At 46.0% G+C, this 16,211-nt stretch overlaps 1 protein-coding gene across 4 annotated transcripts in view; it reads right to left on the bottom strand.

The window, feature by feature from the left end:
* The window catches only part of sept9b (septin 9b), an 82,945-nt gene that overhangs the window by 35,361 nt on the left and 31,373 nt on the right, over window positions 1-16,211 (bottom strand). For 3 of the 4 annotated variants that reach the window (XM_090204655.1, XM_090204656.1, XM_036949492.2), the window contains exon 2: window positions 12,756-13,409. In XM_090204655.1, coding sequence (XP_090060781.1) covers window positions 12,756-13,409 — 654 coding nt within the window. Of the gene's footprint in view, window positions 1-4,792; window positions 5,247-12,755; window positions 13,410-16,211 lie in introns of those variants that run through there. The other variant, XM_090204657.1, reaches the window with a different exon arrangement.

The raw sequence follows: 16,211 nt of genomic DNA, 5'->3' as shown, positions 1-16,211 counted from the left end.
GGAAACGGAAATATTAAACAGAACATGTGTGACAGTTTGCACGTGCTTGAAAAGGAAATATATGTTTTTGTAACAAATGTGTATTCAGTGAAGGGGTGTGTGTGTGTGTTGATTTCTATCTGTCCCTTCCCTCCCAGGGCAGTGTGTCTCTCCCTGTGTGTGTGTGTGTGTGTGTGTGTGTGTGTGTGTGTGTGTGTGTGTGTGTGTGTGTGTGTGTGTGTGTGTGTGTGTGTGTGTGTGTGTGTGGGGGGGGGGTGTGGGTGTGTTTGTACTGTGAGGAGGACACTGGGTCATCTCTCCTCCTGGCTCCTTCTCCTCCTGGGCTACAATGAGTCTCCATCCATCACAGCCTGCCTCTCACAGCCCCATGACTAAAGGAATATGTCCCAGATAACAAATGAATGCCATCCCATAGTCATCAGACTCAGCATGAAACATTCTATGGGAAACAGCTCTGTCGACTTTAATTCAAAACATTATGAACTGTAGAAGAGTACAATGTGTGATTTCCTTTTGGTCTCATACGTTCACTTGATGCATGCAATAACTGCGGAGCTTGGTTTTTCATCATGTCTACATACACTGAAATGCATTAGTGTGGTATTTTCTTTTGGTTTCATAGCTACATTCACTTGTTGTGTAGGGCTATCCATGTGTGGAATTGTGTCTATCGGAAATCTGCATTCACACGATAAAAGACACAATCCTTTCAACGCTGAAACAACACGCCTCTTTCTTATCCGATTGCTGGAGTTAAGAGATCATTTGTTTTATCTCAAGCGAGTGGAAAGACGGAAAGAGAAACATCTCAGTACTGCACTTATCCAACAAGCTTCCCCCCCCCCCCACATTTGCAAGCTGATGCGAGGCCCAAGAGATGTTGTTTTCTCATATTCAGCACAAACGCCTACCTTCCTGTCATGGTTTCGGTGGTTTGTGTATGTATTGGACCACATGGTTTGTGCACCTGGCCCTATTGGCATCCGGTCTCAGTGAGAGATAGATATGAGAGAGTATGTTGTCTTCTCCTGAACTAATACAGATCATCACCTGCATGCTCTTCGGTTGAGGCTGTGTCTGTTTATTCTCCCAAGAAAATACTCATATTGAAGCTAGGCAGTTGCATGTGGTTTCTGATTCAATGTAGGGCAGGTTCTACAGTATGCACTGATTTGTCCATGATTTGTTTTTCCGCAGCGTAAAACACTGCAGCACAGACGTTGTTTGTTTGTTTGTTTGTTTGCTTTCCCTTGTCTTGTGAGAACCCAGAGATCATGTGACTGAATCAATGACCGCCATGCATTTAGTTAGTTCTGTGGAAAAGCAGCTAGTTCGGGATAATCGCCCTGTCATAATGGGCAAATTCTAATTGGAACTCAAGCTTTGCTCATTGACTGAGTCTATTTCAGTGCTCCAATTCATTGCAAAATAACTAAGTCACCGGCCCATAGAAATAGACGCCCTAGAACAGTCATCCTTCGATTACTAGTGTTCGCTCATGACCATAGCAACTGATCCGAGTCCAGCTCTTCAGCCCTTCAGCTAATAGACCTCAGAATACCTTTTTGGCAAAGAGAAGCTCTGTGGGTGAGAGATCACATTGACTTCCGTCCTTATCTTGATTACATGCCACGATGACGAGATGAGACCCTGGAGCCACTTCCTTGTTTTGCAGTTGCAAACAAACATTTGAATTATTGTGCCAGAACCTTATTAAATGACCCAGCTCTTACGCGGCTGTTGCTCCGCTGGCTGAACATTTCTCCAGAGCTTTGTTTGTCATTCTGTTTGTTTTGTCATTTACCCCACTTCTGGAGGCCATTTTGAGGCCAGATTCGTATAATCACATCAAACTGTGTGGGCCGAACAGGCAACTGGAGACCCATGCAGGCACAGCCCCAGAGGGGAGCTCTCTGATTGGACTAGAGGTCAGGTCTGATTGGAGGAGGCCCACACAGTGATTAGAACACATGGAGCTGATTAACCAAGTCACCTCAATGACTCAGCAGAGAGAGTGACTCACACAGACATACAGCCTCCCACCCAGAGAGATGGAAGAAGGGATGAAGAAGGGATAAAGAAGGACAGCGGAGGAGGAGGGAGAGAACATCTGGCCAAGCTTATCTGGGAAGGAGAGAAACAAGCGACTTCCTGTTGAGCTGTAGCCGAGGCTGCTCTGCTCCCCTGTGGTACAGATGGAGACCGCATGTGAGGATGCATGCAACCAGATGAAAACAGCTGAGGCCTGGGTGCATCTCTCTAGTCCAAAGTGGCTTCCTCTCCTTGTCTCCTTCTCTCCGTCCACACTTATCTGAGGGAACCGGATAAGTGACAGCAAATTCCCACTAGGATTAGATCAGTGTAGGTGAAGGAAAGCAGACGGAGAGAGGTAGCCCCTTTACACTATTGACATGAACCCATAATCTCATGGTACCACATAGGAGACATGGTATAGGCAGAAAAAGGCCAGTTTGGAGTTCATTTTAGGGACAGACTTCTTCCTGACTGTGTGAACAGAACAGGATAAACTCTGACCTTGGTCACATTGTCAGGAAAATCCCTAGCCCTACTTGTTCTTCTCTCGCTACCCTGAAGACATGACGTTCGTGCAGTCCATTTCTAATCCTCCTCCATATACACACACTGTATTACTTCCTCGGGGACTGTGCTGCACTCCAGCAATGCTACACGATCCCTCCAACTCTGCTCCTGACTCACCTCAGACCTCAGCTTGTATGTTGCTCTTCAAGGTTACAATAACCCTGGCCTTGTTTGCTTTCATCTGCACACACACACACGCACACACACACACACACACGCAGACACACAGACACACAGACACACACACACACACACACACACACACACACTTTTGAAAGACACATGCGCCTGTTGTTTGAACAGCGGCCGCAAAGTAGATAAACTGTTGGAATTTGTGGTCAGAGGTTTGTTTAAGCCAAGGTGTTTATCTAGTGGCTTGTTTCCCCTCAGTTTTATAGTGTTAGGATACTTCCCAGCTGTGTTACTTAACAGAGCCAAATAACCCCCATATAGATGGATACATACACTACCGTTCAAAAGTTTGGGGTCACTTAGAAATGTCCTTGTTAGTGAAAGAAAGGCACATTTTTTTGTCCATTAAAATAACATCAAATTGATCAGAAATACAGTGTGGACATTGTTAATGTTGTAAATGACTATTGTAACTGGAAACGTCAGATTTTTAATATAATATCTACATAGGCGTACAGAGGCCCATTATCAGAAACCATCACGCCTGTGTTCCAATGGCACGTTATGTTAGCTAATCCAGGTTTATCATTTTAAAAAGCTAATTGATCATTAGAAAACCCTTTTGCAATTATGTTAGCACGGCTGAAAACTGTTGTCCTGATTTAAAGAAGCAATAAAACTGGCCTTTAGATGAGTTGAGTATCTGGAGCATCAGCATGTGTGGGTTCGATTACAGGGTCAAAATGGCCAGAAACAAAAAAAAATATTCTGAAACTTGTTAGTCTATTCTTGAAATTAAGGCTGTTCCATGCTAGAAATTGTCAAGAAACTGTAGATCTCGTACAACGCTGTGTACTACTCCTTTCACAGAACAGCGCAAACTGGCCCTAACCAGAATAGAAAGAGGAGTGGAAGACCCCGGTGCACAAATGAGCAAGAGGAAAAGTACAGTAGAGTGTCTAGTCTGAGAAACAGACGTCTCACAAGTCCTCAACTGACAGCTTCATTAAATAGTACCCGCAAAACACCAGTCTCAACATCAACAGTGAAGAGGTGACTCCGGGATGCTGGCCTTCTAGGCAGAGTTTCTCTGTCCAGTGTCTGTGTTCTTTTGCCCATCTTAATCTTTTCTTTTTATTGGCCAGTCTGAGATATGGCGTTTTCTTTGCAACTCTGCCTAGAAGGCCAACCTTAACAAAGTCTACACTGTATTTCTGATCAATTTGATGTTATTTTAATGGACAACATTTTTTTTGAAAGAAAAGCACAAGGACATTTCTAAGTGACCCCAAACTTTTGAACGGCTAATAAAAGGCCCAGGCCTTGTTTGCTTTCATCTGCACACACACACACACACACACACACACACACACACACACACACACACACACACACACACACACACACACACACACACACACACAGTAGATAGAGCGAGAGAGCTAGAGAGTGAGAGAGAGCGAGCTGTTGAGTCTGCTATACTGCAAGGCTAGCATGTACAAGGATTCCATCAAACCCACATTATAAGCATGCAGACTCAGACATAACACATACTGTGTATATGCACAAACTATTCAACTCCACTATCGACACAAGGAAATTCTTAGTGATACATAACTCAACTGTGGACATGGAGCCTTAACGCAACATACAAGAGTAGCACGAAACAGCACAGATGACAAAACGACACTTCAAGGAGAGAGAAATCAATGCAGACCCTATGCGGCCTCACCTCATCTAAACTGAGGTTTTAGGGGGAGGAGAGGAACTTATTAAAAAGCATCTTGGGATGTCCCTGAATCCCTTTCCATTTACTCAGCGTCTAAAGTAGAGTTACACAACATGTAGCCCTGATTGGCCTTAATAGAAACCAGTTGTCTCAGTCACACCAGTCGCAACAGCCCTCCCCCTTCCTTCACCAAGTTTGCGTCCCAAATGACACCCTATTCCCTACATAGTGCACTACTTTTGACCAGAACCCTATGGACCCTGGTCAAAAGTAGTGCACCATATAGGGAATAGGTTACCATTTTTGTCGCAACCCAACAGCCATACTCACAGAGGACCTCCATCTCAGGGTTAATGTGCATCTCTGCACATGCAGCCATGTCTTCCAATCGCAGTCCCAGTCGAAGCATCACAGAACAGACTATTCCGACGTGGAAGTCCAAAAAAAATCCTCAATAAAATTCCCAACTGCTTCCCAAACCTAAACTCTTCACTGTGACAGCTGGGAGTGACTGGGATCGCTTGAGATCTAATGCCCTATTTCTGTAACTCTCCCTCTTCCCGATGTTCCCAACTCAACGTTTCTTACCCGGAGCCTCAAGACTGAACAATAAACAGAGCTCCACGGATCGGATTGGCCTTCCGGGGGAATCCCTGCCCCTAATTCCAGCTGGAATTCTAGGGGGAGTCAGATGACTCAGCTTGGAATGGAGGAGAAGAAAGAGAGGAATACGGGACTCTGATTACATACTTTCTCTCTGTGCGGTCGTTCCAGAAAACTTCCCAGAGTTATGAGGATAATTATCCATAATAGAAACCTTGCCATGTGCTGAACTGGGAGAGACACAGAGAGAGAGAGAGCTTATCAGTGTTACAGTAAATGAATACCAAAAGATCTAGTCATAACATAAGTTGTCAAAGTTTTTTCCAATTACAGCTTTACTGTAAGTTGGATGATTTAAATGGTGTATCCTGTTCCTAAAAGATATGTCAGTACAGTCCAGAAAGGGAGAACAGGACTAACCGTAGACGTGTGTACTACTGTACTCAAAACAGCCTCTACTTTGTCGGCAATTCAATGACTTTACTTAGCTAACCAACACTGCATACTGTCAGAGGCAGTACCGTTGCCCTTTCCCCTACATCTTCAGCTGCTCTTGTTTGTTCCGTCTTCTCTCCCCTGTGTCTCATCACTGAGTACAAAGGTGAAAGTTCACCCAGAGTTCCTCTGAACTTTAGCTAAATTGAAAAAGCTAGCTACGTCCACAGGATAGTGACTCCCAATGTAGCGGTGTTAGCTGTGCTTAGGCAATAGAGGACTAGCCGTTCGCCATGGAGGTGAGAAGCCAGTCAGGCAACTAAGCAGTGTGTGTATGTGCGCGTGCGTGTTCGTGTGCGTGCGTGTTTGTGTGCGTGCGTGCTAACCCAGTGTTGTTTGATCTAGGGCTGTTCAGAGGGGATTAGGGTTTAAGTCTAGTCATAATATGACCCCTGTCAAACACACCTCCAGGTACTGTGCCGTGTGCCAATGGGTGCGATGATGACTCCATTATGAAGAGTGGTCTCATTCACCTCAATGTAAAGTGAGCATCAGCTAGGAAGTAGTTGCCGTGGCGATTATCAGCATGGGGCACCAGCCTGTTTAACTGACACCATGTTGGCCCTACAGTACTTCCATTACTTCCTGAGGAAATTGGTTGAATGACAGATCAAATCAAACAAACCTGGAGAGGCCTATACGACCAAATCAATGAGATCTGTCAGTGAGACACTTATTTAACATGGATTAATGTCTTTGTGTTTTACGTTTTTTAAATAATTGAAGATGATCATAAAAAGTAACTGGTTTCCACTTCTATTGAACGTCTAAGGATCAATAACCCCTTGCAGTACTGTCCCCCCCCCCCAATGGCTGATAAAATTAGGATCACAGAACATAGACTTGAATGGGGATGCCCCTTCTAGTAATTATATTTCTATGGTGGCTGATGACTATTATTATGGTACCTCCTTAGGAGAGGTCCAGCAGGGAGAGGTGGTGTACTGACCCCACACATACCCTGCCCAGCCCCCCCATCTGCCCCCTGCCCAGCCTAGCAGATGGCACAATAGCGGTACGTATTGGCCATCTGTCCAGTGCCCACTCACAATTTGTGTGCACACACACTCACACTCACTCAATCTCTGGCCACACAGCAACGACCGCTGGTTACTGCCCGAGACAAGACCTATACATGACGTCAATATCTGGGAACATCGTATTGTTAAGGTGAAAGAGAGAGTAATTACAGCAAAAACACCATTATCATTCCAAGCATGGCCCTTATCAGCCAGAGAATGAGGGAAACCTCATTAGCAGAGGATGTTGAGAGCTGAGGCACTGACCCAAAGTGGACCTTCTCTTTGTTAACCAGCTGTACAGTTGGCAAAAAGGAGAAATACTGAGCTCATCCTGGTCAGCCCGTAGCAGCTGGGTGCAGTTTATAAGCAGGACCAGACAGGACCAGACAGACACCTCTTCAAGATAAACCAGAATAAACCAGATAAAAGACTGTGGTAGAGTCAGGGGAGGGTCCAGACACTGGTAGTGATGATAGTTTTTGGCTGGTGGTCAGGGGGTCAGGAAAAGGTCCTGGCCCTACCTATTTTGTATGGTCGTGACTAGTGTCAGGCCAGCTTGACCAGCATTCAGAGAACTCACTAAGGAAGACAAGGGTGGGGACTGGGAGATAGTGGCTCAGGGAGACTGGAAATAGGAGGAAGGGGGAACTGGGGTTGCTTTAGTGGAGTGTATGGGCGTGTGTGTGTGTGTGTGTGTGTGTGTGTGTGTGTGTGTGTGTGTGTGTGTGTGTGTGTGCTGCATGGGAACCTTCTTTAACCCCTGACTTCCACCAGGCGGAGCAGAGTAAACAGAAGCTTCCGGAAACCTTATCTGGGGGACCCTGTCTGGTTTCCACTTCTCTCAGCTCAGCTCTACCCTCAGGGGAAGCGCTCAATACACACAGGCAGACACAGGCTTTCCACTGACCCAGTCAGAGTCCACAGCCTCCAAAACACGTTCAATCACATCAGGAATAAATCCTACAAAACACAAGCAGACACATTCATTCAGTTTTAGTGAGATATAGAACAATGTGTGAGTGAGAGAAGAGAAAGGCGGGAGAGAATGAAAGAAACAGAGTAGATAAGAGAATAAGAGATTACTTAAGAGTACTTAAAAATACACCTTTAATTACTGTCTACATGCCCTCAGCAATGTCCTATATAAGATGCAAGCATTACCTGCAAGCCAGGTCCCATAGCTATCTCCCCTAAGTCATACCCTAACCCTACACTCCACCTGTCATACTGCACCTCCTGCTGGCCACTCTGAGCTCTGCGCCCACAGACAACATCATGAGCAAACGCTGCTATCCCTCAGGGGAGCTGAAAGTGAGTGGCCAACACTGCAGTCTAATGACCTCAGTCTGTGGTTTTCCTAGCCCGCTAACGCTAACCCTGAGAGGTTTGGAACCTGTAAACAGTTTAACATGAGCCATGATGATACGCTCTAGCAGACAGCCTCCTCTACTCAATTCAATTTCAATTTAAGGGGCTTTATTGGCATGGGAAACATATGTTAACATTGCCAAAGCAAGTGAAGTAGATAAACAAAAGTGAACTAAACAATAGAAATTAAGGGTAAACATTACACTCACAGAAGTTCCAAAAGAGTAGACATTTCAGACATCTCTCTCTCTCTCTCTCTCTCTCTCTCTCGCTCTCATAATGACACAACAGGTCATGCTGAGTGCAATTAAACTGTGAGACGCCTGACCACTGTCTGAGGGGGTGTGTGTGTGCGTACGTGCATGTGTGTGTGTGTCATAGTCCTTCCTTGTCATCAAGATGTGTTAAGAACACCCAATAAGCATAATTTCCAGTTCAGTATCTGCCTGGTTAAAATGAGTGGGGCCTCCTTTCTCTCCTCGTACCATAGTGACTTGGTGAATGACTTCATGAATACCCTGCGAGCGAGAGAGAGGCATCTCTTGCTATGATGGATACCAGGGGCGAATTCATTACGCCCGATTCTGTTGCAACATTTCTTTTAAACGGGAAGCAAACGAGACGGGACCGAACTGAATTAGTCTAATAGAAACTATAGTTTTGCTCCGTTTGCTTCCGTTTGGTTCTTAAACGGTAAACGGTTTCCGTAATGAATACACCACAGGCCCTGCTGTCAAGAGCTGCTTTACTACAGCGACTTTACCTGAGATACCAATCGGAGTGCTTCAACTAAGACTAAGAAGCTGGAGAAGGTTTAAAACCACATAGCGCTGTAGGTCATTCTAGTTCCACATATGTGACAAGGCATGGAATGACATGGGGAAGGGGAAACTGAATACAGTACTTTAGAATCCTAGGGAATTAGTGAGTTAAAGGTAAAGATTCTTACTTTGGGAATGTTGACACTCGATTTCACAGTACAGGCCCAGTGTGTGTGTGTGTGTGTCAGAGACTAACTAGCGCGATGTTAGCCAGATGGGAATGGCGGCCCCCCTATTCCCTAAACGTTCCTCTTGGGGGGTCCACTGCTAATCATGTTAATCAGCCTGGGATCTCCCTACCCTTCTGTCTCTCTCACTGTGTGTGTGTGTGTGTGTGTGTGTGTGTGTGTGTGTGTGTGTGTGTGTGTGTGTGTGTGTGGAGGGATTCTGTGTAGAAAGGGGATAGTGGGGCCCTCATCTGGTGTGACGCTGCAGAAGGTCACATGGGGGTACAAGGGTGTAGGGGACCGGGACAGACAACACACAGGCAGGCCACCAGAGGAGAATGACGGGGCATGGAGGAGAACAGTGAGAGGAGTGGGTCACGGAACAATCAAAATCCTTCGTCACAACTTTGTTGATCAATCAAACATGTCAGTTCAGGGCCAATGAGACACTATGAGGATTTATATAAACAAATCCAATGCTGGGTTAGAGGGCTTGAAGTGGCAGAACTGATGGCATAACCAAGCACCCACCAGGACAGAGTGGTCAGGTTGAATCTCAATGGGAATTCCTCCCTGTATTGTTACAGTATAATATAACAGTCATCTACAGTCTAATGGCCCTAATGGTTCTACAGAGGTCAAAGGGCGGCAGGTAGCCTAGTGGTTAGAGTCCCTGAGCTGACAAGGTAAAAATCTGTCGTTCTGCCCCTGAACAAGGCAGTTGGCCTACCGGGGAACAGTGGGTTTTCATTGTAAATAACAATTTGTTCTTAACTGACTTGCCCTGTTAAATACAATAAAAAGGGTAGTCAATCAAGGCAAATCATAACCCTGTCAATCTACTGTTTAGTTCAATGTAGATGTGTGATTGGGAGCAACAGTGCACTGATTCAATTAAAGAGTCTTCCAATTTCTTCTGCAGTACATATAAAACATGTTATTTTGTGTTCTACAAACATTAGTTACCTGTTGATATTTAGAGCCACCTACAGAGATCAGAGACGGACATTTTGATCCTAGAAACAAACTAAAAATGTATCCAGATGTACTCTGTTGTGGTGAGATCACACAACTGGCTGGAAGTGCAACTGGCTCAGATCACATGACCCAGGCTGAGAGAGGAAGAGAGGCGAGGTCAGGACGAGGGGAAACAATCGCCCTGACGGACAGCACACGGAAGGAAGCCCGGGAAACCAGAGTGTGTGTCTCTGATGTCACTACCCGTTTGAAAAACTGAATGGACAGGAAAACGGCTTATCACTCAGAAAAACACAGCTGACAGTAACTTGGAAAATTTCAAACAAGGCACGGAGTCAACAATCTGTACACCAATGTAAAGAGTTTCATATCCACCATTATCTAGTTGGATGAAAGAGGATCAATCTCTCTTTTAAGTCACTTGTGAAACCACCACATCTATCACTCATAGTCACCTATTGAAATTAATTAGGGCCTACTTGTGTATTATGTTGGAGCCAATTTCTCCTACTTGACACAAAATCTGATGGAAACAACCCACTAGCAGTCCACTACAGTGCTGTGTTGTTCACGTTTCTGCTCCACTGACGCCATCTCCCCACATTGACAGATGGAGCGGGACAGAGCAGGGGTCAGAGTCCCTCAGTCAGGGTGGGCCCCGGCCTCAGGCCCTCCAGGCAGGTCACCCTTCATTGAGAGCCCTAATAAGGCCCTCTCCCTCTGGGAAAATAACTAGCCCAGACCTCCGTGGCCTGAGTAGGAACCAGGCTACAAGAAACACACACACACACACACACACACACACAATCGTCCCAGCAAATCTGAGCTCCTAATATTGGAGTATAGCCTACAAACTCGTACCGAATGATAAAGTATGGTCATTTATACTGTTCCAGTCCACAAACACATAATGCTAAACTGGTCTGTGTCGACAGGAAAAAAGCCTACAGAATTAGAGTTCATTAAGGCCAAATAAGACATGGAATACTTGGCAATATCACTAATAGCACTGACTGGAACATACTGGTTTATTAAATACTGAAAGCCATGATTCATTTGAGAACTGCGGAGTTCGAGTTTGAGGAAGCGAACGAGCAAGGCTAAGTAGAATGCTTTTCTCCATTTGTCTGTGTCCAACATTCTGTGTCCAAAATTGCACCCTATTCCCTATATAGTGCACTAGCTTTGACCAGAGCCATAGCCCCACTATATAGGGAATAGGGTACCATCTGATAAACAAACCAATGCATCTAGCAGCTGTAGTTTCCCTGCAGCTGGCCCCATGCTGTGTGCTCCCTCAGTCTCAGGTCTAAAACGTTGTCTAAGCGTTATTTATACATTCTCTAAACGCTTTCTAAATATGGCTTGAATGCCGTCTAAAGACTGTGTAAATGCTGACACATTAGGTCATATTTGGCTCCGGGTTTTATCCCTCAGTTTACAGGAATCTAACTTGGCTCGTGTCGGACGCCCCTTCTGGGGGCCTGAGACACGCTCAATCTGCAGAGGGAGGAAAGAAGAGGAGTGTCTGTGCGCGTGTTGTCAGAAAGAGAGAGGAGGAAAGAAGAGGAGTGTCTGTGCGCGTGTTGTCAGAAAGAGAGAGGAGGAAAGAGAGGGATAGACAAGGAAAGTACAAAGCAAAGGAAAGTGAGTAAGTGGGAACCCAAATGTGTCCGATGCTGCTGACTGCTAAAACGCGCTGGTTTTCTTAAAGACAGGGTTCCTTTATACATTCATCACTTGCATATGTAGGAGAATAAAACAATATTTGTTGTTATCTCACAGTCTACCAAGAGTGTATGAATTGAAGAACAAATTGCCTGAATATTTTTTGTACATGCAGCGATAGGGGACTGAGTTGAGAGGGAATTGAAGAACAAAGCAGCCGAACATTCATTGATCGGGGACTGAGACGCTGGGCTCCAGACAGAGCAGAGGGAGGGACAGGAGAGACAGGCCGTAGTGACAGACAGGCCCAGGCTGGGCTTTAATCAAACAGACCTCTCCTCTTGCAGGCCCACTCCGGGGACCCAGAGCTCTCCACTGTGTGTGTGATTGCATCTTCCAGTCCCTCTGTGAGGTGGTAGAGGAGGGCAACTGGAGGGGGATGATGTGTTGTGGAAAATGTTCTGTAACCCCACCACTGGAGGTTTGAAAACTAAAAGTGTATCCAAAATGTGGATACCTACACTACCGTGTACTGCGGAGGTATGTGCACATTGCCAATAGTCTTAAAACAGAAAGCTGACATGAATGCAGGACCATAGTACACGGTTTCTATATATACACCTAGCCTCACTGGTCCCAGATCATGTTTGGCATGACAAAAAAACGACTTGAGTTGGCTAGATAGCACGAACAGATCTGAGACCAGTCTACGATGCACTTTGCTTACTCATACCTTCATACATTTTTACAGAGTGGCATCTCTCCACCAAGGCAGGCTGTATCAGACTGGAGGCACTCAGCCTGTGTTGGAGAGGCCACTCCTAGAAACAGTCCCCAGATCAGTGGTCTGCTTTCTCATACCAAAGCCTCTGCTCAGAAGCCTGTGTTATGCCACGGGGAACTCCAGCCCAGATCAAACACACACACACACACTACCAAACACACCAGATCCTATGATTAGTGGTTAGCAACACACACACACACACACACACACACACACACACACACACACACACACACACACACACACACACACACACACACACACACACACACACACACACACACACACACACACACACACACCAGAGTGACTACATCCAGGATCACATGAGGAACCTAAGGACTTAGAGGGTTCATGAGAAGAAACCTAGGGTCAGAGGTTACTCACTGTCAGGGTTTGGGGACTTGGTGCGGTTGGGCGAGGAGCAGCGGATGGTGGTGACGATGGTGTTGTGGTGGGGGTTGGGATGGTGCGGGTGGTGGACCGGTGCATGATGACCATGGTTCTCGTGGTTGTTCTTTCCATTCCCCGTTGTCTCGGGTGCTTTGGTGACGCTGATCCCTGGTGTGGTCCTCACGGCCGGGCCATCCCCCAGACTGAGGGGCTCGAACCTCCGGGCTTGGCTGGGTGGCTCGGGGGTCCGGGCCCCTGTGCGAATCACCACCTCCTGGGGCGTTTTAGAGAAGGCCACCTCCCGTTTGTGGCCCATCTCGGGCGTCTTGGAGTGGCCTAGGACCTCGGGTCGTTTTGCTCCGAATCGGAGGGAACCAGGGCTGGTTGGATCCACCTGCTTGGAGGAAATGTCGATGGAGAGCTCCGTGCGTCCCCGGGATATGGATTCAGGAGGCTTGGAGCTTCCCCCTCCCATGATGGTCTTGGAGATGGAGCCGTTGTTGTTATTGCTGGCGCCCAGTTCACGGTAGTAGATGCTGGTGGGCGACATGACGGGGCGGTGGTTGGTGTTGTTGGGCGCCCGGCGGGAGCCTGGCGAGGAGTTGACCGAGGTGTCCACATCCTCCACCTCAAATGACCTCTTTAGAGCTGCATGGAGGGTGAGATGAGACAGACACACTCAGTCAATGAGTCATCCATACTACCATTTCTGACATTGATGATAATCAGAGTGCACTTAGGGCCGGTTTCCTAAACAAACATTACTGCTAGTCCTGGACTAAACAAATACAACAGCAAATATATGAACAGTGTATTCTAATTCCAGAGGAGCAACATGAACTGTTTCGACGTTCCTGGCATCGTAGCTGCTTGAGGTTAGTGGGTAGAGAGAAGCTGGAAAAGCAATCTCAGCAACATCACAAAGGAAAATGGCAGCAACAAGCAATTAAGCCAAGCTCAAATCATTTCAATAACTCGTTATTAGTGGTGCCAATCTGTCACTACATACGACTGCAGATGGCACTCTATAAGTTTATACAAGTTTAACTGGTGCCAGTTGTATGACACAGTGTGGTACTGTATGTTATAAAATGTGGTCCAATTTATACACCCACTTGCACGGCCTCAAATGGCCTTAGACTTCAATAGCCTTATATAAATGAAAGTCATATATCTGCCTTGTATTCTCTACATGCATTCTTGAATATGGTATGATATGGATGAGTACAATGCATTAATACCAAATTAACAAAAGGAGACACACCTCCCCCCAGGGTACTGGTGGCTTTGTGAGAAAATCCTAAAAATAAGTTTGAACAAAAACATGAGGCTAGTTTGGCCTTGTAGGCATTGCCTCTTAGAAGTCAACTTGAATCCCATGGAGAAGATGCTCAGCTAGTCCCTGTGGTTACGAGTTGGTTATGACATCACAGTCACACACATCCATGACCCCACTGTACTACTCAGTAACTCCAAGTTCAGTTCTGTTATGGCCTAAAGAGTGTGTGTGTGTGTGTGTGTGTGTGTGTGTGTGTGTGTGTGCGCGCCTACACGCGTGCATGCATGCAAGGAACTCTACCGTTCAAAAGTTTGGGGTCACTTAGAAATGTCCTGTTTTTGAAAGAAAAGAAAAGCACACAAGACGCCTCACAAGTCCTCAACTGGCAGCTTCATTAAATAGTACCCACAAAACACCAGTCTCAACTTTAACAGTGAAGAGGCGACTCCGGGATGCTGGCCTTCTAGGCAGAGTTGCAAAGAAAAAGCCATATCTCAGACTGGCCAATAAAGAGAAAAGATTAAGATGGGCTAAAGAACACAGACACTGGACAGAGAAACTCTGCCTAGAAGGCCAGCATCCCGGAGTCACCTCTTCACTGTTGACATTGAGACTGGTGTTTTGTGGGTACTATTTAATGAAGCTGCCTCAAGTGTCCATGATGTCTATATGCTGTCGTATGATTGGTGTTGCTAGTCCCCTTCCCTCTGTATCTCTCTATTTAAACACTCACTGCTGCCATGGTTACCATACATCTTTCCATTTTATTTTGCTGATCTGCCTTTCCTTGTTCTTGCATTCCCTGTGCATTGAAAAGCTAGCTAACCAACGTTAGCATAGCAGCGTTAGCAAACTGCTAAACCTCCTAACTGTATTTGAAGGGTCTCATGTGTACATCCTGTAGGTGCTAAATGCTCTTAACAACCCCCAAAACACCTTTTAAAAAAGGTTCTCAACTAAACATTTATTTCCAACGACTAACTGTTATTCTCTCATGCTTCCTCCATTACGCTCTCATGATTTGGGGAATATTGGAGTTCAATTCCGGAGTCTACGAGGCATTATAAAAACATTTTAGCCCTCCATTTTAAGGATGTGTGTTGCTTTGGCTGTTACTAAAAACACGTCCCATCTCCCATATCTTCAATTAGAACGGGAGACCCAATCCCATATGCCGCTTATAAAACAGAATAAGTTATTTCCATGTCCAAACCACTTTGCCACTGGACTCCATCCCCCATAACCCCCCTTTCCTCCCTCTCGTGTTCTATGATTGTGCTGAATGATTCCAAGGTTCTGGCTACTTTCAATTCGGTCCAGGACTAGGATTTGACCTGCCAAATCAGTCTGCTGCTTAGTGCATCGCAAACAGTGAGCTGAAAGACCATTGGTGTATCCAGTGATCTGAAACGTTCTGAACATTGCAGACAGAAACAGAATGAACAGAGCTGACAAGATTCCCTATTCAATCTGACAGACAGCCCCATCTTTTCTACCACGTACATTTCTATCTGAATGTTCTTTAACGTTACATGCTCTTGAACAGGTTCCAGGGTTGCCTGCATAGAGAGACAGTCAGTATAAGCCTAACACTGATAGGACTTAAGTGTTGTCATAACATCCAAGATGGCTGCATATGATTTAATATGACCTAGAGATGAAACTTTCTCAACGGTCGCCATATGCCTGGCAAGGACTTCAGAGAGAGGCATTACGGGAATTACTATAGCGAAATAGGAATGTTCCTCGACTCAGTTCTACCATGCGGTTTTCCCACGGTTTTCTATACATTCAGAGGTCACTCTTTCAAACATCATTCCACTAGAAGACAGAGAAGAAGGATCACGTGTTTCCGAGGAAGCATCCAAGGATATCCCTGTCATGGATTTCACACGTGCTGGATGGACCTGGGATCCCGGAGCGCCAGTATCCCGACGTGAGCGAAGGCCAGACGGACGATACCGTCTCTTCCCCCAAGTGAAATGGCATTCCCAGACAATGAGCTGGAAATACAGAACGTCTCTGCGGAATCTCCTTAACAAACAGAGCCTACTTCTCTCTCTCCCTGTGTAGCCTACCTCTTGGTGTTCTGTGTCCCACAGTCTCTTGCGAGGGGGATGACCATAACAATGGCCACAGGGCCTGGCATTTTTCCTGACCAAGAACAAATC

Source organism: Oncorhynchus mykiss, chromosome 17 (genome assembly GCF_057628025.1).
Source record: "Oncorhynchus mykiss isolate SJ-2025 chromosome 17, ASM5762802v1, whole genome shotgun sequence".
NCBI lineage: Eukaryota > Metazoa > Chordata > Actinopteri > Salmoniformes > Salmonidae > Oncorhynchus > Oncorhynchus mykiss.
Note: the sequence above shows the minus strand (reverse complement) of the source record. Positions and strands in the feature narration are given on the sequence as shown.